General features: G+C 38.2%; 1 protein-coding gene across 1 annotated transcript in view; it reads left to right on the top strand.

Annotated features, from left to right (window-relative positions):
* Positions 1 to 624: 624 nt before the first annotated feature.
* Positions 625 to 23,882, top strand: part of LOC122790934 (presenilin-2-like) — a gene marked incomplete at its 5' end in the record, with an annotated part of 553,723 nt that continues 530,465 nt past the window's right edge. Inside the window, 1 exon segment of the mRNA XM_044058639.1 lies at positions 625 to 723. Within this exon segment, the coding sequence (XP_043914574.1) occupies positions 625 to 723 (99 nt within the window).

Below are 23,882 nucleotides of genomic sequence, written 5' to 3'. Positions count from 1 at the left end.
GGTTGAAAACCACAAGCTTTTGTATTTTGGCCGGGTTGGAGCCGAGGATCGGCTCCGAACCCTTCAGTAAGAATGAAGGTGAGATAAACAACTCACATGGAACATTATGGTGAGTACATAACTTCTTTTTTATGTCTTTCAGGACTTGTTTTTTTTTGTTCTTTATATCATGCTACAAAGTGAATGTTTTCTTATTTATAATGTGTGGCATTTACTAGGCCTCCTTTGTAAATGAACAGTTGCCTAAGTGAATATTCCTGGTCATCAATATAATCAAATTAATGATGTTGGGCATATTCAGAATTTTGTCATTAGACTTAAAACATAGCCTTTTTTTACTATTTGTAGCTATATCCTTTGTCTGGTAATTGCATATGCTGTTGAGTTTTTTAATAGTATAGTTTATTGTGTGTAGTTGTGCATTCCCTGTCAAATTGTATGAATTGGTTGCCCAGATGCAGCTGCTCCCGTTACAGTGCTGCATATTTCTTTAATGCCTACTGCACCCCTGAACTCTGATTTTTCTTTGCTTCTTATTAAATTACTTAACAAGAGAGATGCATTTTATCTGAGTTAAATTAGATTGCCGACTAATTTTGTCATTTGTTTTGATTTTAACCACAGATTTGATGGCTGTACTGTGTCCAAAGGGTCCACTGAGGATGCTTGTGGAAACTGCCCAGGAGAGAAATGAACCCATATTTCCTGCATTAATATACTCTTGTAAGCCTGAATTTTTATTTCTTGCAGTATATCACTCATTGGGTGGGTGGGTGGGGGTGATCTGTGTTTTGAATGTAAAAAGAACAGTTTCTGTAAGTGCATTATATCCCTAGATGTGAATTTCTGAGCATTTATTTTATACTTTAGATATGCATTGCAAGAAAGGAGATGAAGCTGTGTACAATCAAATTAGCTGAGATGTACATTAAATCCTTTCAGCAAATGGTCAGAAGTTTAAGGTTATAGTTAAAATATGAAATGAATGTTGAGCCAGTTATGGCTACTGCTTTATGCCATGGCTTGTCTTGACTTTGTAGTTATGGAAGTTGAGAATTGCAGAAGCTCTTTTTCTTGCTAAGTATGAACCAAGGGTGACATCCACACACTTAAGACTCACCCTCCTAACACTGACAGTGAAACTAGCTAACACTGGGGAGGTGGCAAGTATGGGTCCATCACCATTAAGTCTGAGTAATGAAAGGATACTTTTACATTGTACCTCACTATTCTCCCAGATTATCAGTGGTTAAATACAGACTATACTCAGATGTCTGTCATGCACCAGTACAGTACCTGTCTGTTCGTAAAGTAGCTGAAGGTCTTCTAAGAATAAAAATGGTTGACTGGCAATGATTGGATATGTTAAAAGTGATGTATAATGTTTGCAGCTACAGTTGTGTCAGCACGGTTTGGAATGTATAATGTTTGCAACTGAGATTGCATTACTATGGTTTACATGGACTATGTTGTAAGTGATAATTTAATACAGATGTTTCTTGTTTAAAAGAAATTACAGTACATGTTCCGTTGTGGCGACCCCTAACCGGGAAAAGCCGAAAGACACAAACAGTACATGTCTGCATTACCCAAGTCTGCACTGCCCCTGCAAGCCATCAGTAGCTGAGAACCCATAGTGATGGATTCTTGCACTCTGCCCCTGAGATAGGAAAGGAGACCACTGGGCTTTTAATCCCATCTGCTTTGGTAGTTTCTTCATCATACAAGTTTATTAGCGATTTAATCAGGACTAAAATATCTGTGACAGCAGAGTCTGACCATAGCTACCACTTTGTTTCTTCAAAACTTTATCATGATCTTCTTACATATGGAGGTCTGCATACTTATATGAATAATACTCTTGTAGTTCCAACAAGAAGTAAAAAAAAATACCTTTACTGGTGCAGCATTACAGGCAAATTAAAGTGGGCAAAGATTAGTGACTTACTCTGTCTGATGTATTTTAACAGACCACTTAACCCAGAAACCTGAACAAAACATATGATCTGATGTTGTCAATCTTCATTTTATCCTTTACCGATGGGTTCAGTTCTGATAACCAGCCAGCCAAAAACCCTGGAGCTTCCCATCTACCCACAATCCCTCTCACTCAGCTCTCTACTTTCCAAAATGGTTGCTTTTAGCTACTGCTCTCGAGCTTAGAGAGTTTAGGTTAAATTCTTTTGTCCTTTAAAGTTTCTCCTAGCTAGTTTAGTTCTTCTACCTTACACTTAGTATAATCCTTTAAATATCATCATTGGTACTCCTTTCCCTTACAGTTTTGTGTATTTTCCCACTATCATCGTTGATAGTCCACCTGTTGTAATTTTATCCTTTTTTCGTACGTTTGTGTACTTCTTTGACTGTCATTGCTGATGGTCCTTTTTCCCTTTTCTCATCTTTTAAAAATATATATTAAAAAATAATAAAGCAATGGGCCAGATTCAAACTAATTGTACACAATATGTATTCAAGAACATTCTTATCACATTTTTTGTGCTTTCTAGTCACTTTAGAAGAGTACAGTAAGTGTGCATGTAGTCTACACATTGTGGTAACCTTTATGAATCCCTATCAATATTTCAAGCTGCAAGAATATCAGTAGGAAAACTAAAATTAGGATGAAGGTGTGAGATATGTCTGTGTTGTCTGTTCGCTCAGAACAGTGTACACTTAGTGGAGGCATTAATGAATCCTGGAGAAATTTCTCTTTCCTTACCTGTTCTTTGCCTTCTGTAGTTTAAGTGCCTATTTTCTAGTGTTCTATCTGTGGATATAGCTGAAAAGGGTATGAGCCCCTCTGATTTTAAAAAAAATGCCACAAGTGTGACCATAAAATACCCTCATCGGATTTTCACGCTCTTTGCATATATTGTCAAGCCCCCTCCATCTACAAGAAGACTGGAGCATTTGTCATGCCTTTAGCCACCAAGCCTTAGTAGAAAGGCAAAATAAACTTATTTTAAAAGGTCTACTTCGCTCAGCTTTTGACAAAGCCTTATCTTCTGGAGATAAAGCAAAAATGGACATTTCATCTCCTTCATCCTCATCTTCTGTGGACAAAAGCAAGAAAAGAAACCTCTCAGTTCCAACCTCCCCATCAGTTCTGAAAGCAAAAAAATTGAAACCCTGAGCCCTGAAAGTTTCTATGGAGCCACAGGCCTCTGCTTCTGACACATCTTTGCCAACATCCACTCTTGCACCAATTGCCATTTCAATTCCTTCAACGTCGAAGGCTTCAGTGCAGGAAATTTCTACTGCTTCAGCTGGTATGACCAAGGACATACTGCCTAGGACTACATATTCTCCTTTGATTGATCTCTTTGCTGGAAAGCTCTTTGAAGTTTTCCACAGAGGCCTAAGTCTCCTTCTACTTAGTTGGTCCATTCCACCAAAAGTCTTTCCGAGCTCAACGTGGAGAGGCTAAGGAATAAAATCCTATGGGCTAGAGGACTTTCAGGCCCCCTGTCAGTTCCAACCCTCTCTGGTCTTGGTACTGAAACTTCCTTTACCTCGCTAACTACTACTCCTCTAACCTCCATGGAGGTCTTACAGTTGTCTGTTCCAGATCTCCCAGCACCAACTGTACTGGCTCTGAAGTTATTCATTTCTTTGGAACTGGTAGTTACCCTGAGCTCTTTGGTTACTTCTGAACCAGAGACTTTCCAGAGCTGTAGCTACCCTGTTGGTTCTGGGGGCAGATCTCTACTCCAGGTTTTTCCAAAGTCATCCCTGCTCCTCGGAGCTTTGGCTTGAGTTAATTTGGCTCCGGCTTTGAGGGTCGGTTCTTTGGAGTGGGGAGTGACCCTGATTCCAAGGCAGTCTATTTCAGTTCTGGGCTCTTTCTTCTTCAGGGGGGCCGGCCATTGAGGCTAAGCAGAGGACCCTTTTTCTTGCAGAGATCCAGTTATAACCTTCCCCCTCAGAACAGGTACCCCCCAGTTCAGTTATTCCTCCAGCCTTTCCACTGGGACAGCAGGTGATGAAGCCTCAGGCACTATCATCTTCTGATACATCCCCAGATTATCCCCCTAAGGAGCTCCCTCAAAAAAATAAGTGCAAGAGGAAGCACTTGGATTCCTCCCAGGAATCAGTCACAGAGGACACAAATTTTGATGAGGGGGAAGGGTCCCCACTGTCACCTCCTGAAGATGTCTCATTTGGAGATATCCTGGAAATTTTAAAACAGGGGGATGGCTAGAAGTCCCAAAACCTTTCCTCTGAGGAATCTGTTTACCTGCAGCTTTTGGCACCCACCTGTCTACTTCTTGGGTGACCTCACCCACTAATGAACCCATTCAGTTGATTTCACAGCAGGCATGGAAGGATCCAGACACCATCAAGCCCATCCCCAAAAGACCTGATAAAATACTATTCCACCCCCCCCCCCCTCCTGAAGATGAACAGTGTACCGGCCAAGGGATTAGCTGTGGATGCTATGGATGCAGTAGCCACCACTAAAAAGGAACTTGCTGAGGAGAGTTCCTCTGTCCATCCAAGCAACAGGGAGTCTCGGGCTATGGACAGATTTGGAAAGCGGGTCTACATTTCATTGACCTTCGCAATAGGGACCTTGGATTTTTTGGCACATTTCATCAGATTCCAATGGGATCCAACTAAGGAATTATCAGACACCCTAGCAGGAGCTGTAGCTGAGGGAGTCCAAGAATAAGTGGCTTCCCAGTTAGCCATCCTGGAGTCTGTGCCCAGTTCATCCATGAGGTTGATCACTCATACAGCTGAAGGGACATCTAGAGCAGTTAGTACAGGCATAGCCATAAGGAGGTGTACCTGAATACACCTATGTGATTTTGCGGAACCATTCAAGTCTTCTTTCATCAGTGCTGTTTTGACACCACTTCTTTATTTGGCCCCAAAGTAAGAGAGACTTTATCCAAGTGTGAGAAGGATGGTATGTGACCCTTTCAGATGTAGGCATGCATTTCTTCACCCCCCCCCCCCCAGGTCCTTCTCCAGGAGCCAAAGGAGTGGTGGAAAAATTTGGTTCAAAAATTCCCAAGAACTTTTCCAGGACACAAGTGGAGGAAATTCCCCTAGGGGCAGAGGGGGGAACCAAAACAGAAGATGCCATCCTCATGGCAGAGATGGTACGCAAAATCAGACCTTCAGGGATTCCTTCCCAGGAAAGCCCGTTCAGCATTCCTGAAATGAGGCCCAGTTGTCCTCCTCTGTAGGCAGTTGGGGGACGCTTATCCTTGCACCTAAACGCCTGGCTAAATTTAACAGATTCCTGGGTGCAATGGATCATTTCCAGAGGCTATATTATTCCCTTTTCTCACCCTCTTCCCCTACTCAAGAAAATCCTAGGTGTTCTACCCAATCAGAGGGATTCAGCAGTACAAGAAATGCAAAAACTGCTGGGTAAAAGAGTTCTCCAAGAAGTTTCACCAGACCAGAAAGGATCCCAAACCTACTCCAGATTCTTTTTAGTGCCAAAAAGGACAAGGGACTGGAGACCCATTTTGGATCTCAGTGTGCCGAACAAATTTGTTCAGCAAACAAAGTTCTGGATGGTCACAGTACAGTCTATTCTTCCCTTTCTGAAGAAAGATGACTGGATATGCTTACTAAACCTTCAGGGTGCATATTACCATGTAAAGATGGACAAACGCTCCAGAAAGTTCTTCCATTTCCGGCTAGGAGCCAGTCATTACCAATTCAGAGTATTGCCCTTTGGTCTCACCACAGCCCCTAGGGTGTTCACCAAATGCATGGCAGTAGTAGCAGCGCACTTGAGACTTCAAGGATTCAGAGTGTTTCTGTACTTGAATGTCTGGCAAATAACCGCTTCAACCAAGCATCAGTTAATGGTAGCCAGAGATTACACCCTTGATATCTGCGCCCATCTGGGGATTACTGTAAATCTCAAAAAAATATCATTTAACTCCAACACATAATTTAGAATTCATAGGGGCTATACTAAATACTTGAACAACAATAGCATCCCTTCCTCCAGAAAGACCTCAGAGAATAGTGGTACAAGTACAAAAGATAATCCACAGAAAGAGGGTTCCAGATCAACTAGTCTTGCAAGCTCTCTGGGGTTGATGGCAGCATTAGTAACTCTAGTACCTTTAGCCAGGTTTCATATGAGAATTCTACAATGGATACTAGCTTCCCATTGGTCTAACCTTCACCAACCCTTGTTAGACCAAATCCTGATCAATAATCATTGCAAACTTTATCTGCTTTAGTGGGTACATTCCAAACAGATTCTCCACTGTCGCCCCTTTGTTCTTCCAGAGCCCACAGACATAGTGACCACGGATGCCTTCCAAATGGGGTAGGGGGTATTATCTCCCCTTCAGAGGCCAACTTGCTCATCAGTGTCGTGGAGCTAAGAGAGGTGCTTCTTGCATTGCAGGCCTTTCAGACAGCTCTTCCTCAGGGAACTATTGCATTTCAAATGGACAATGTCAGTGGTTTGGTACATCAACAAGCAGGGAGGAACCAAGTTATATCCCTTTTGTTGAGAGAAGCCCTCAGAGTGTGGCAGTGGGTGATGTTTTCCAACCGCTTTTTAACTCATTCACTCTGGAGCAGCTCTGAAAAAGCTGCCTGCTTAATTCCACCATAGGAACAACAGTGCAGCCTGAGCTCATTTTCAGAAAGTCCATTTCTAATACCATACAGAAAACAAATGTTCATAACTCTTTAACTATAAGAGCTAGAATAAAAATGCAAACACAAAAGTTGTTCAGCAGACATTGACCTTTCCAACAGTGTAAATGTTGATAGTGCATAGCATTATTAAATATTTGGCAAGAAATGTTGATATTGTGCAAATTTTTTACCTTTTTGGAAAAACAAAGCACAATATCTTGGTCAATGTACCATGCAAACCCATACAATTTGAATTTAATTTGTTAGTATGAATGTCAGCTTTACAATGATACCTTAACCATTACTGTGTGATGCTCCTTTCTTGAGATATTCACAGAAATATGATTAATATATTATTTCTCATAATTGATAAATAAAGCATAATATCTCTTCACCTGTAACAGACAGAGCCTCCATATCCATGTAGAAGTTGTGCATCTGAATGTCAGCTTCATAATGATGCATCATTTGTGTGATCACCATGCTCCCTTGCAAAGATATGAGCATAATAATGAGAAGTATTGTAAATGCATAATTTTCATAATCGTACAAGACTAAAACTGTGATATCTGTATATGTGTATAGAGCACAGACACAGTTATTTTACCATATTGTAAGGAGTAACACTGTCTTCAAAGTGAGGTATTACTTGGCACACTGACATGCTCCCTTGCAAAGTTGTTTAGCAAAATATGAAAATATTATAATTTCCATAACCTAAGTCCGAAACAAACTTTGATAATTGCACATATGTACAACATACAGGCACAATTCTTTTACCATATTGGAACCATCAATACTGTCTTCAAAATGAGGTATTACTTGACACATTCAGATGCTCCCTTGCAAAGTTATTTACCAAAATATAAAAAAAAATCATAATTTCCATAACCTAAGTCCGAAACAAACTTTGATGTCTGCACATGTGTACAACATACAGGCTCCATTCTTTTACCATGTTGGAACTATCAATACTGTCTGCAAAATTAGGTATTTGGCACACTGACATGCTCCCTTGCAAAGTTATTTAGCAAAATATGAAAAAAATCATAATTTCCATAACCTAAGTCCAAAACAAACTTTGATAATTGCACATGTGTACAACATACAGGCACCATTCTTTTACTTTGTTGGACCTATCAATACTGTCTTCAAAATGGGGTATTACTTGGCACATTCAGATGCTCCCTTGGAAAGTTATTTACCAAAATATGAAAAAAAATCATAATTTCCATAACTTAAGTCCAAAACAAACTTTGATATCTGCACATGTGTACAACATACAAGCACCATTCTTTTACCATGTTGGAACCATCAGTACTGTTTTCAAAATGAGGTATTATTTAGCACATTTTGATGCTCCCTTGCAAAGTTATGTACCAAAATATGAAAACAAATCCTTAATTTCCATAACCTAAATCCAAAACAAACTTTTATATCTGCACATGTATGCAACATACAGGCACCATTCTTTTACCATGTTGGAACTATCAGTATTGTCTTCAAAATGAGGTATTACTTGGCAAACTGACATGCTCCCTTGCAAAGTCATTTAGCAAAATATGAAAAAAAAATCATAATTTCCATATCCTGAGTCCTAACAAAACTGAAATCTTTTAATGTGTAGTGTTCAGAAGCAGTTGTTTTACCATGTAGACACATACGATTGTAAATATACACATTCTTGGTGTAGCCAACATACTACTGAATGGGTACATGTAAAGAGAAAAAGCAAGGTCAGGATCGCCACTCCATTAATGAACCCAGGACAGGCATGGGACTTCAGTGGCAGGCAATACCATCTCATCTGTCCAATAGCTGTGCTGGTTACCCACTCAGACAGCCGATAGCACTGCAGTCTCACAACCTCCTTCAGTGTCAGCAGTCTGCCTTACCTATGCCTTTTGTCTTTACATGTGTCCATTCAGCAATGGACCTAAAGGATCAAGTTCTGTATTAGTAAGCCCTTCCCGTCATCTAATCTCTACACATGCCTGATATAAGCAGACTAAAAAAAAGTATTGCAGGATGGTCACTGACGTATTAGATTGTACGTGGTAGCACTCTCCTGAAACAGTTGTTCTTTCTCAGCATCCTCAACAGCTCCTTACCACAGTTATTTGCCAAACTCAGAGAAATATATTTTACACAACACATTTCATAATAGAGTTTTACTTACTATACTGGTCCTGCTTGGTCATGGGTGCTTTCCATTCTTCTCAAGCTGCATGTTACCAATCCTGCATAGCTCTCCTCACGCCATTGTGGAGGTCGGTCAAGAACAACGTAATGCCCTCCTCAGTTAGGTGAACGCTATCCCTTCTGAGCAGGTGAACATCTTCCGCGGTGATGCTGTCATGGCAGATTGTAGATCCACCAACCCTGTTCATCAAGCCATACATGAACCCATTCTGTAAATGTCTGGCCTTGTGAGCTGTCCGTTGACTGTTTGTTGTTTTCCATATCTGTTGAGGAATTATATCAGACCACACAAAATGACAATGTGGCCACCAAGACTTCAGGTGTTCAAAAATTGCTGTGATTTGAAACCGTAGCCTTCCGAGTGGTTGACTGATGCCATCATTCCCTCCAATGTGCAGCACAAGAATGTCGGGCTCAGGGTAGATGGAACACTTCTCTTCCAACAACTGCAGTAGTCTGCTCCAATGCGTACCTCTTCTTGCAATCCAGTATACCTTCACACTGGAGGTGTGGAAGCTCAAGTTGTACCATTTTCCAGTTTCGGAGGCATGGCTGGCAGCCCAGTGAAATTAGGAATGGCCACATACCCACACTCTCACTTGTTGTTCTCCTGGTTGTGAAACCATGTCGATGTCAGAAGGTGGACAAACCTGTAGAGGAAAGAAAATGCACACACATTACTACTGATAGTTGACAGATGTATTGGAAGACTACATATATATGTATATCATATGCATTACCTGCTTAGCCCATCCAAATCTTCCATCCTATCCACAGGGGCAGTATTCTTTGCATTAGGTACATAAGTGGTGATGACGCTTCAGAGGTACATACCTACTACCCGTGGAAACACCAAATTACACACAGTGACTGACAAGGGGGCACAGAAAGGGCACATGTAAAGAGAAAAAGCAGGGTAAGGACTGCCGCTCCACTAATATGCCAAGGACAGGCATGGGGCTCCCAATGTTGGTTATCTGAAGTGCCCATAGCTGTGCTGGCTTCCCACTCAGATTGCTGATACCACTATTGTCTCACGACCACCTTCAGTGTCAGCAGTCTGCCTTCCTTACCTCTGCCTTTTCTCTTTACATGTACCCATTCAGCAATGGACCTAAGGGATGAGGGACTGAAGTAACTCACTAATTGCTGCCCTGACCTTTATACATTTACTACCCTCACCTACATACATTGACTACACCTGAAGGGAGGAAGACTGAGTGGAGAGCTACACCAAGACAACATGTGAAAAGACCTAGACTGACCCAAGCTTTGTCTTTTTGCATGTGTCCTTTCCCAGGGGGGAAACATTGCACCACAGTGGCACCCCCAAGGCCATGCTTACCTAGGACAGCAGCACTATGGGACTGAGCTGAAGATTCTCCAAGTTACCAGCTGCGATCCAGGTTGATCATAAGATCCATGGTGGCTGGGTATGCCCCCCGCGATGCATCCACCAACACAAGAGCAGTTGGCACAAAAGACTGAAGAGGAACCTTTCTGGCCTTGTTGGATAAGGGCTTGACCGGTAACTGACAAGAGGGCACAGAAAGGGCACATGTACACTGAAAAAGCAGGGTGAGGCACTCTGCTTTACCTGTGCCTTTTCCATTTACATGTGTCCTTTCGGCAATGACCATAAGGAGTGGAAGTGAGGATGTAATGTAAACCCTGTTGCCCTGACCTGCATACAGTGACTACACCTGAAGGGATGCAGACTGACTGGAGAGCTACACCAAGACAACATGCGAAAAGACCAAGACTGACCCAGGCTTTGTCTTTTTGCATGTGTCCTTTCCCGGAGGGAAACATTGCACCACATTGGCACCCCCAAGGCCATGATTACCTAGGACAGCAGCACTATGGGACTGAGCTGAAGAGTCTCCAAGTTCCCAACTGTGATCCAGGTGGATCACAAGATCCATGCTGGCTGGGTATGCCCCCCGCGATGCATCCACCAGCACAAGATTCTGCAATGGGACAGATTAGGGTTTTGGCTGCTCCCTTTCCAGTGATACCCACAACAGCAGAAGATAGTCTTAACTTACCTCAAATACTGCATGGGTGGACACTGCAAAGGTCCATCAGTCAGGCCATGTCCTTGCCTTAACTCAGATAGAGGCAATTCATCCACCATGTCAAAATCGGATTCCAGTTGATGACCACTATTGTGTGTTCCATCATTCCTTAGCTGGGCTAGTGGTACGTCATCCTCACTGTCGTGGTCAGTTTCATCAACAGTGGTGAGGTGGGGGGCAGCTGAGGGTAGGGGTCTGTCAGGAATGGCTGGGACAGGGGCATCATCTTTATCAGCGGTAATGGCCTTCTCACGCAGACGTGCCAGTGGAATATCATCATCTGCGTCATAATCATAATCATCACTCTGGTTTGCTTTACGTTGTGAATCAAGGTCCAATTCTATTTTGGACCCACTGGTATTACTGTCAGATTCAGTATCTTCGCCCAAGTAAATGTTGGTTGACTTCTTAGCAGATGGCATCTTCACTGAGGGGTGAACGCAAAGCTGAAAAATAGACATTAAACTGTTTCATCATGTGCATTTCAGTTACATTAATTCACAAAGATATGAACCACATTACTAGAATGGATATTTGCATCTGTACATTACTCGTGAAAATACAGATAAATTGAAGTAAAGGAACTGTGCTTTCATCAATGAGCTAATGTTTGTACATGCACCAAACAATGTTTAAGATATGTCCAGTTAAATAAAACAATTAAAATAACAGAAATCTTCAATATATATACACCAAGTGGGATGAGAAATGGTGTCATATCTGCATATGTGTGCAGCATACAGATATGGCTGGCAGGGCAAACAGCTGGGTGGCAACCCGCCTAGGGCTCGCCCTAGTGGGGGCACTTTCCAGTATTTTATTGGTGTGGTGTAGGTAGACTAGGGGGCACCAGATGGATGGTGTGGTGTGGCGCCCGTGAGCCCCCTTTGCCTAGGGCACCAGTTGACTTAAGGCCACTCCTGCATGCAGACACAGTTATAACTAACACTGTCTTCAAAATGAGGTATTACTTGGCATAATTACATGCTCTCTATCAAAGTTATTTACCAAATTATGAAATAAATCATAATTTCCATACCCAAAGCCCTAAACAAAATATGATAGCTCTACATTTGTCCAACATACAGACAGTTCTTTTCCCATCCTCTAACTATTACTTAACTTGTTGACATGTTCCCTGACAAAATTATTTAGCAAAATATGGAAAAAGTTCAAATTTTCATAACCATGGTCCCAAACAAACTGTCATATCTGGACATGAGAACAGCATACAGATGCAGTTCTTTGTTATATCGTGCAAGTACTAATACAGTCTTCAAAATGAGCTACAACTTAGCATGCTGACATGTTCCCTGACAAAGATATTTACCAAATATGAAACAATATAATTTTCATAACCAAAGTCCTAAGGAAATTATGGTATCTGTACATTTGTCCAGCATACAGACAGTTTTTTTCCATCCTGTAAGTAATACTGCCTTCAATGAGGTTTGTCTTAACTGTCCATGTCCAGGTTCATAATTGTGATCAGTGTCTCATTAAATTTGCGGTTTTCAGGCACACCACAGAGGACACAAGTCACTAAATATTAATGTACACATTCATATCCTTCAGAAAATACATTCTAACAGAAATCCTGTTATTCCAGTAACTTTCAAAAGTTAGAAAAGCATATTTAAAATCTATCCCTATAATTCCTTGCAAATGTCAAGCATTTCACAGACTTTCCAGATTTTGTATCATATATTTGTTACATTTCTCGAAATTGTACAATTGACCGACAAACTGGTGTGTGGGGGTAGCTTGCAATAACTACAAGTAGAGAAAAAACAAATCTAGCGTGTGCATTTAGCAATGTGATAATGACTTCTACTTATGTGAATCAAACTGACAGCTGCTGAGACTTATACCTGAAAAGTGATAATGACTCGCTGCTGTATTGTAACTGCATGTATTGCTAATGTGATAATGACCTTCCTTTCATTACTGCAAATGTATGAATGCTGAGACACAGGTGATAATTGCTGCACATAACCTGTTGAGTAGGCATTCCTTATATTACATTGTGCAGCTGTTATGTAACACAGACTCAGTATCATCAGTAAAAAGACCCGAGTCATTTAGTCAAATAGTATAACACTTAGATATTACTGAGCCCTTCCACACATGACTGATAGAGCCGGGAATATTGCCCAAAATGTATGGTTGCTCCATGCTGGTACTTTTGTGCAAGTAATAACATTTATGTCACTGAGCCAAACACCGAGTATAATCATAAACAGAAATGACAAAGTCAGAAATATGTAAATAGAAATAGAATAAGACACAGCAGTGAAAAAAGCAGCAATATTGTCCAAAATATGTGGGTGAGCTATGCCAAAAATCAACAATATAATGTATGTCACGCAGCCTTTCATCCCATCCAAGCATGTTGTGGCAGTCTGACCATGTATGCAGAAGCATTTCCCTGATGTACAATGAATTATTTCACCAGGCAATCTACCTATGAACCTATTACAGTGCCTACATCTGTTTATTTTAGTATACATACAATTACAACTTAACTTAAATGTGCTAGTGGACCCTTCTCCCCAAGTCTTTGCTGAAAAGTGGTTTCAACGCCCAGATGAAATTTCTTGGTTACAAAAAAAATGGTGGTTCAAGGCTCACTATGCTTTCCTCTGTAGGCATGCACATTCAATTTAAGATGGGAGTTCCTTGTGATGCATTAACTTTGCTGAAGAAAGAGGTTAAAGGTAAAAATGCAGGCAAGACTCACAAACAAGGTCCTATCATGGAAACCGAGACTTAATGGGGGAACAAAACAAACAGGTGAGGTTTTAGACCAAGTTAAATGAGAAATCTGTAACATTTTTCCAGTACGCAGTGAAACAAACCATATGAACCAATGATGATTACTCTAACTATAGACTACCATAACCAGCATAATAGAAAAATAACAAAAAAAATGTATCCATATTCACATATGGAAATATCAAAAGAGGGAAGGATCAGAAATTCAAAACTAATGTTTGTGTTGTGAGCAAATTGCTCTCCCCTCAGATGTGGTGGGAGGGAGGGGGTGACAAGGCCAATACAACTGCTAAACTGTTAAACAATCTGGGAGGTTGCACTGTGATGCACAGCTCTGGGGTGTAATGTATAAAATTGTCCTCGATTTTGGGCCTTTGTACCACCATTAAATTTGGATTAATTCAAAAATCTTGCAAAAAGACTTTGAAAGGTTTGCTCACAGTAGTTAATAGCTCAAATATTCTAATGCATTCTAAGATCAAGTTATGGTGTTTTAACAATTTTATCAGTATATAATTTGATTAAGTTATTATTTAAAGTGATTAGTTTTAAGAATGTAAAATCGTACAGTGCATACCATGAATTCATTCTGCTAAAGTCTGCTGTAACAGAAAGAAAGCTCACTGTACAAAAAAACTTTCAGTGTTTCCGTGGTGGTTTGGGTATAACTACGTTATTTTCCCTTTTTGGTCTTGGTGGTGAGGTGGAAGCAGTCTGATATTTGAATGCACAAAACACTGAAATTCTACTAATATGAAGTCACAAAAACATATTCTAGCCTACTAAAAATCCCATATATCAGCATTTGATGCTGATAAGGAAAAGGTATTTAGTAATATGGTAGTAATATGTGTAGGGTGTTGGCTTAGCATATATTAGTAATTTATGCATTTGCCCCTTTCCAAAGTGGATCACTGTTCTCTCCTTCCTCCACCCAACTGAAAAGTATATCCCAGGATCCATCTGGTTTCCTCTGTTTTTCTCCCTTTTTTTTAATCACCTACCAGTGGACCTCTTATATCTCAATATCATTCCAAAACAGTTTGCCATGAAAACAGAAGTTGACGAATGTGTCTTTTTCCTGAATGGATACATAAGAATACATTCATAAGACTATAAAAACAAAATATTTGATCATCCTCCTATAAACCTAATCACAAACCCTGCAGTATAAATGTAATACACCTAGCCCCTTCCTGGAAATAAACCTGCCTTTCTTTCACTGAACTTGAAACTATCACTGACTTCCTAACCATAATCTCTAACCCTACAACATCTAGTAATGCTTATCCAAAACACTGACACCAAAATATACATTTCAGCTGTTGTCTAAACCCAAAACTTGCCTTCACTCATTAAATCCCTAGCCTTCTTCCCTGTCCCTAAACCTAAAAGTTAAATTTTCATCACAGCACTAATCACAAACCATAGTCCCTAATGCTAAATACTCCAGTCACCCGTAATCCTGATGTATCATCTCCTGGTCCTTCCAGCTTGCTTCAAATCCCTTTTCATGGCTGCCACACTTACCTCTTTACCCAAAAAAGAAAGAAAATAAAGGGAATATCTTCAAAACAGGAGAGTCCAAAAATTAAAAAAAAAAAAAAAGAAATTAAAACTTTTACCACAGAACCTGTTAGCAGATTATCTCCATCAAAAAGCTGACAAAACATGAAACTAAGTTTTTGAATTGTTTTCAACAAATGTTCATAACTTCACACCCTTACTATTTCATGTTCAATTTTTCAGCATACTATGACCCAGCATAATCTAATTTCTGAAACTAAATTTCAGAAACTTGGATCAAACAATTTTTAAGGCCCCACAGTCCCAAAAATTTGTCCATAGATTCCCCTTGCCTGTTTCTCACACTCACACCTTTAATATAACCCTGTTGTAGCTAGAAAAGTATGCTGCATCTTTACTGGTGTATAGAAATACTTACGTAAACATATTAATGAGAAAATTCTAACCCCAGGATTTAATAAACTCTGTGTAGGCACCATGTAGACACAGAATGTATCCATATACACGGCCACGGTTCCTCCTCAGCAGCACATCATGCATATTAATGATGGTGGGCTGCTGAGGGGAGAGCATAGGAACAGGGTTATTGAATCTGTGTAGGGAGAAGTGTAGAGGCGACCCTTTGTTGTGGATGGCCTGTACTGCTCCCCACTGCTGTTGAAATGCTGTAAAGTGGTTCAGATGTGCAATTTTTATTTTAATATATTTTTTTCCATTTTTTGTATGTTTGGCACGGAGCTCAGCAATGCCAAGCTGTGGTTACATATAAACAGCTGACACCTGCCAGACATCTAAAAATAGAAACCGAATGTCATTATCATAATTACATATTTTTCTTATTTTAAGTGTTTTTGTTTTTTTTTTTTTAAATTGGTGTTTGCATGGCGTGGAGCACTGCAGAGCTGAGCAGTGCTCATACATACATAGCCGACAGTTGCTAGACATCTAAAAATAGAAAGTGGATGTAATTATTTATGTCTAGGTTTATTTAAGCGTGTTTGAGCAGAGTACCGCTGTGCTTAGCAACGCTAACAGGTAGCCTAGTAGTATATGTGGAGGTATACTAATTTTCATAATATCCAAGTAGCTAAAGGGGTAGAGATACTAATGCTTAGTAGGCACTGGGTTTGGGTCCATAGCAGTGATAAAATGTCTATAATTTTAATGTTTGTTAATGTTTATATATGTTTAATTTTAAAAACAAATTTGTGAAATATGGCACTGCTGCAATGTGCTGAACACGGCTTAAACATGCTAATGGCAAGTTTTGTTTGTGTGGTGTTAAGCTTAGCAAAGCCTCTGTTGTGCAAGTTTTGCTCTGCTTAGCTGGTTTGCGTGATGCTAAGTAATGCAGCGCTTTTTTGAAAGTTGCTCTGTGACATGTATGGGCAGGAAAAGAGCCTATATTAGGCACAATAGGTGGTAATTCTGCAGCGGTCTTTGGAGTGTGATCAACTGGTGGTATCAGGCAGTTCTGGTGAAGGTGAGCGCGTCTGGGTGCAGAGATGGAGTGTTTAAGAGTTCAGGGTCTTTGTTGGGCTCCGGGTAAAAAATTATGAACCCAGACTGCTGCAGGACAGTTTCCAGGGTTCTGAGTGTAAGGCGGAGGCCTGGGACTGGTTGCCCAGGGAACTCACCAGTGTTACTGATACCCCACACAGGTGAGCAGTGTTGTCACCATTATGATGACTTGAAGAGAAGAAAGAGGGGCACCTTGGACACCTGGGTCCAAAAAGCTAGAGCTGTAAGTACATTTTCCATTGTTTTACCAATATGCAAGCTGAATGTCTGCAAAACTGGTATGCATAATGGTGTGCTTCTCTCCCAGCAGCTGCAGCTGAGAGGACTCTCAATGTCGAGTCCCATACCAGGTGCCTGGACAGGTTGTGCCGTGAGTGTGGTATGTATGGATTTATTATGCTAACTGTAGTGCAATAAGCAAGAAAGAGTAAAGCATTCACTGCAATAACGTATACACAATAAAAACTGTAGTGTAGTAAATGGGCAAGTAGAATTGTAGTGCAGTAAATGGCAATTAGAGCTGTAGTGCAATAAATGAACAATAACTGTATTGCAATAAACAATACCAGTAGAAGTAAGCAAAATGGTGTACAGCAGGATTGTGTTGTCATAACCATTGCAGTAGAGATGTATGCATTTCTTGTCTATGGTAAGGTTGCTGCAGTCAAATGTAACACTGTAATAGCTGTAGAATGCTAAGCTAATGGCATGCAAACTACATTTTTTAACTTGTAGTATGGTCCAAGGCTGTCTCCAGGCCAATACTCATCACATAATACTCTCTGTTCCTCCTCCTTCCATTAATAAAGGTATATGGGTAAGGTAGCCCACTCTGTGGGCAGATATTGTGTGGACTTCACAGACATTTATCAGCAATACCAATAAAGTGTTAAGCAGCATTGTTGATTCCTAGAGAAGAGTGTTTTTAATAAATGCAGTATGGTTCTGAAATGCAAAAATAATTCAGTCACATAATGCTGTCTCCAGGAGCAAATGGTATATGGTTGAGGTAGCCCATGTTATGAGTAGATATGATTGTGCTAACATTTCACAGACACTTATCAGCAATACCAATAAAGTAACGAATAATGTGAACCACAGAAGATTAAAAACCCCAAACAGCATAAAAAGTTAATATGATATTGTAAAAAAGAAGGCTATCATAGGGTCAAACCATAGCAATACATATTCAAGAAATGTCTCTGTAAAGCATCTGTTCAGACCATTCAATCCTTTTCGGACAGCAGTTCTTACTCACACCAGTAGAAACTCAGTTGAAAAACAATGTATATCCAAAATAAAGCGAAAAATGCTTCTAAAAGATGACGTCTTTATTCACAATATAGACTGGTAAGCGCTTTCGCTATTCAGCTTTTTCAAACCAAAAACAAAGTATCTGGTAGAACAAGTCACATATATACAAGATCTTAATTGATTGATTGACTGCCTATTTAACAATCAAGTTGTATGCTGACTTTAAAGGTACATATCAGGAAAGCGTAATAACCAACACTATAACAACACAAAATATTTTAAACAGTTAAAATTCATTAAAATCTATACTTCTAATATATTTTGGGAATATTAAAAAGTATATATATGTATAAATGCTATATATAAAAATAATAGTTTATAAAATGTACATATAAAATAGGAGTTGCATAAGTATAATATATTAATATAAAATAATGTATACTTTTGTACTTAATAATATCCATATAATATAGCAAATCAAACACATTATTTATACCTATGTCTTCTATTCTTCAATACTGGTTTTAGAGGAACTTTATCATTTAAACCAGGGAATAGATGAGCCATAGTTCTAATAATCCAAGTTGTTTCAACAGATTCTGTATAATTGTTAATATCACCACCTCTAATATTAGTACTGATAACTTGTAGTATAGTGAACCTGAATTTATGTGTATTGTCTGTATATAATATATGTTTTGAAAGTGCATTAACAGTTGATTGGATCCGTATTTGATACAGATATTCTCTAATACGTTCTTTTAACATTCTATTAGTTTTGCCGATATAGTATGAGGGACATTTTGTGCAACAGGCAATATAAACAACATTTTTAGAATTGCATGATCCATTAGCTGTTAAATAAAAACTTTCATGGGTAGTAGGATGTATAAAAACATTCATATTATCAACATATTCGCAATAATTGCAACTATTGCAAGGATTAGTTCCTGTAAAAATTTCAGGTTCATCTTTCATAAAAGAAGGATGACATAACATTTTATATAAATTATTCTTATTTCGAAAAGCAAACTATGGTTTAACTTCCACAAACTTAGAAACTTCTGGTTCAATTTTCAATAAATCCCAATATTTTGTAATTATACTAATAATAGAATGTATATCTTGTGTATAGTGTATAAGGAATCTTAATTTACTTGGTTCATTGTTCAAAACATCACTGTTCGGATTTCTATATCTAACAAGACCAGGTTCAGAAAATATAGGGCATGCAGTGTCACTGCGTAGCTCAGTAACCTCACTTATAGTTTGACTGATTTCAGAGGTCTTATATTTTCTGTCATAAAACCTGGTACTAAGAGCTAACATTTCCTTATCATATTGTTCACTGTTAGAATTTAATCTAGAAGTTCTAATACATTGGCCCTTTAAGACGTTCCTAAACACATGTGAGGGATGCATGCTCTCTCTAATGGAGCAAAGTGTTCCTATGACATACTTTACGATGAACACCTGTATTAAAATTTCCATCATTCATTCACCATATATTGATATCCAAAAAGGATATCATATTATTAGAACTGGTCATAACAAAATTTAAGAATGGACATGAAGTGTCAACTTGTTCTTCAAAAGAGACCAGACTATCATAACTACCTTTCCAAAGAAAGAATAAATCATCCACAAAACGCTTATAAAATAATACATTGTGTTGATATAAAGTAAGTTGATACAAGTATTTTTCTTCCCAAAGGGCCATAACTAGATTGGCGTAGCTATTGGCACAGGATGTGTCCATAGCTACGCCATCTTTTTGCATATAAAAATGGTTACAAAAATGTTGCTCTCGAGTACAATTTCCAACAGGGAGCAAATAAAATCAATTTTACAATTGGTAAAATCTGAGAATATTTTCAAATATTCACCTATATATTCTATACCTTTCTCATTGGGAATATTTGTAAATAGGGATTTAACATCCATGGTGACTAGTATTAAGTCTGTATATTGGCTTTTGTCCTTGACCATCTCATAAAAATCTAATAAGAACTCTTTAGAATCCTTTAATATGTTATTATTGGCATTAACAAAAGGCCTCAAAGTCTTTTCTAAAAAATAAGAAATATTCCCAGTCACCCAACCACGTCCTGAGACTATGGGTCTCATGGGGGGTTTACAGAATCCTTATGAATTTTAGGAAGACCTTGGATGAATGGAATTGTAGGTTCATCCAAGAGTAAATAATCATATAAATGATAATCTATAACACCCATCTTATACAAATCCTCTAAATTATTATATACATTTTGAACTATTTGTTTTATTTCATTTAAAAAGATTATCTTATAAAATTTGCCATCTGATAACATATCAGACATTCTCTTATTATAGTCAGTGCTATCAAAGATGACGATAGGTCCGCCTTTATCAGCCGGCCTTATTGTAATATTTCTGTCATCAGTCAAATCACGAAGTGCCTTCATTTGTTTAAAATTCAGATTTTTTCTTAAACTACTGTGTTTCTTACTACTATCTAGATGTATGCTATAAAGATCTTTTTCGACTGCTTTACTAAATACCTCTATAGTAGGATGTAAATTCGGGTTAAATAAGCTAGGTTTTTTAAAACAACCATGATGCTCACTAATATTTTTAGAATACATAACTTTAAGTTGTAAATTCCTTGTGAATAACTTTAAATCTAAGATAGTATCAGTTATGTTACTTTGTCTGCTAGGAACAAAGGACAATCCTTTGTTAAGTAATTCTCTTTCAGATTTATTTAAAGGTCTATGAGATAAATTGTGAATCAAGTTAGCTTCTCCCACATCTTTTTCAGTGTGGGTTCCCTTATGTCGTTGGTTTGGGCCTTTCGTTTTTGCCTGCCCCTGCTCATAGACCGATTCCTCCCTTTCTGAAAGTTGTCTGAAATAGGGAAAGGGAGTTGCATTTCATTATCAGCATTATTTCTTATGGCACTGCGTTTACTACGTACTACTTGTGCAGAACTATTGTCATTAGTAAACACAGCATCATTATTAACATTAGAAGTGTTAGCAGTTGGTGTTACATTTGTTGAAAGAATATCAGACACATCCGTAGTAACAACGTTCAAAGGATTAGCATCCATATCATTCGAGTTAGCTATGGCATTATTTGCAGTTCCATTAACTACATTAACATTGGGAATAGAATCACGAGCTTGTCTATTTCTACCAACATCATTATTTGCATGATAAACTGTTACATTCCTAGGCCAAGTAAATACTTGGCCGTTTGAAAAATCATATTTATCTCTCACTAGTTTGTTTCTTTTGTTCAAAAATGCGTTTTTCATACAAAGAAACATTGTCCATTACACGCTCTATTTTAGCATCAATAAACTGTACATTAAACTTATAAAGTTGTCTGTCTTTTCAAGATAGAGTCTTTCAGTCTTAGTTCCTCAGGTTTAAAGAAATCATTCATTAGTTTCATGTAGTTTATGCTCACCTCGATGTTTAACTTCTGCCATTGCTTTAACAACTCTGGATACGTGTCGCGGGTTGTGGGCATTTTCAAAACACGTAACCCACGCGGTATAATCCGTTGAGAGATACAAACTTCAAAGTGGAATCTTTGCATTTCTAATCTTTTCAACTTAAGTAAATCAAATTCTAAAAGGTTCAGTTCACTATTTATATGTTCAACTTCATTACAGTTGAGATTGACTTCATTATCTGTAGCTCGAAGATCACAGTCCATCAAAGGATTAACGCTGTTATTCAAACAGCGTTGTAGTCTTTGTAGTGACGTTGAATTCGAGGCCACTCCCCTTGGCTTGTACGGAAGCTCAATATCTTTACTTGGCAAATTATTTGGCAAATTGCTTACTGGTTCGGCCATGGTATCTTCGTGGATAAACACGCAAAATAGCAATAATGTAACGAATAATGTGAACCACAGAAGATTAAAGACCCCAAACAGCATAAAAAGTTAATATGATATTGTAAAAAAGAAGGCTATCATAGGGTCAAACCATAGCAATACATATTCAAGAAATGTCTCTGTAAAGCGTCTGTTCAGACCATTCAATCCTTTTCGGACAGCAGTTGTTACTCACACCAGTAGAAACTCAGTTGAAAAACAATGTATATCCAAAATAAAGCGAAAAATGCTTCTAAAAGATGGCGTCTTTATTCACAGTATAGACTGGTAAGTGCTTTCGCTATTCAGCTTTTTCAAACCAAAAACAAAGTATCTGGTAAGAGAATGTCTGATATGTTATCAGATGGCAAATTTTATAAGATAATCTTTTTAAATGAAATAAAACAAATAGTTCAAAATGTATATAATAATTTAGAGGATTTGTATAAGATGGGTGTTATAGATTATCATTTATATGATTATTTACTCTTGGATGAACCTACAATACCATTCATCCAAGGTCTTCCTAAAATTCATAAGGATTCTGTAAACCCCCCCATGAGACCTATAGTCTCAGGACGTGGTTGGGTGACTGAGAATATTTCTTATTTTTTAGAAAAGACATTGAGACCTTTTGTTAATGCCAATAATAACATATTAAAGGATTCTAAAGAGTTCTTATTAGATTTTTATGAGATGGTCAAGGACAAAAGCCAATATACAGACTTAATACTAGACACCATGGATGTTAAATCCCTATTTACAAATATTCCCAATGAGAAAGGTATAGAATATATAGGTGAATATTTGAAAATATTCTCAGATTTTACCAATTGTAAAATTGATTTTATTTGCTCCCTGTTGGAAATTGTACTCGAGAGCAACATTTTTGTGTTTAACAACCATTTTTATATGCAAAAAGATGGCGTAGCTATGGGCACATCCTGTGCCAATAGCTACGCCAATCTAGTTATGGCCCTTTGGGAAGAAAAATACTTGTATCAACTTACTTTATATCAACACAATGTATTATTTTATAAGCGTTTTGTGGATGATTTATTCTTTCTTTGGAAAGGTAGTTATGATAGTCTGGTCTCTTTTGAAGAACAAGTTGACACTTCATGTCCATTCTTAAATTTTGTTATGACCAGTTCTAATAATATGATATCCTTTTTGGATATCAATATATGGCGAATGAATGATGGAAATTTTAATACAGGTGTTCATCGTAAAGTATGTCATAGGAACACCTTGCTCCATAGAGAGAGCATGCATCCCTCACATGTATTTAGGAACGTCTTAAAGGGCCAATGTATTAGAACTTCTAGATTAAATTCTAACAGTGAACAATATGATAAGGAAATGTTAGCTCTTAGTACCAGGTTTTATGACAGAAAATATAAGACCTCTGAAATCAGTCAAACTATAAGTGAGGTTACTGAGCTACGCAGTGACACTGCATGCCCTATATTTTCTGAACCTGGTCTTGTTAGATATAGAAATCCGAACAGTGATGTTTTGAACAATGAACCAAGTAAATTAAGATTCCTTATACACTATACACAAGATATACATTCTATTATTAGTATAATTACAAAATATTGGGATTTATTGAAAATTGAACCAGAAGTTTCTAAGTTTGTGGAAGTTAAACCACAGTTTGCTTTTCGAAATAAGAATAATTTATATAAAATGTTATGTCATCCTTCTTTTATGAAAGATGAACCTGAAATTTTTACAGGAACTAATCCTTGCAATAGTTGCAATTATTGCGAATATGTTGATAATAAGAATGTTTTTATACATCCTACTACCCATGAAAGTTTTTATTTAACAGCTAATGGATCATGCAATTCTAAAAATGTTGTTTATATTGCCTGTTGCACAAAATGTCCCTCATACTATATAGGCAAAACTAATAGAATGTTAAAAGAACATATTAGAGAACATCTGTATCAAATACGGATCCAATCAACTGTTAATGCACTTTCAAAACATATATTATATACAGACAATACACATAAATTCAGGTTC

This window comes from Protopterus annectens, chromosome 1.part2, assembly GCF_019279795.1.
Source record: "Protopterus annectens isolate FY-2018-M chromosome 1.part2, PAN1.0, whole genome shotgun sequence".
Lineage (NCBI taxonomy): Eukaryota > Metazoa > Chordata > Ceratodontiformes > Protopteridae > Protopterus > Protopterus annectens.
The sequence above is the reverse complement of the archived record's forward strand: the minus strand, read 5'-3'. Positions and strand labels throughout refer to the sequence as shown.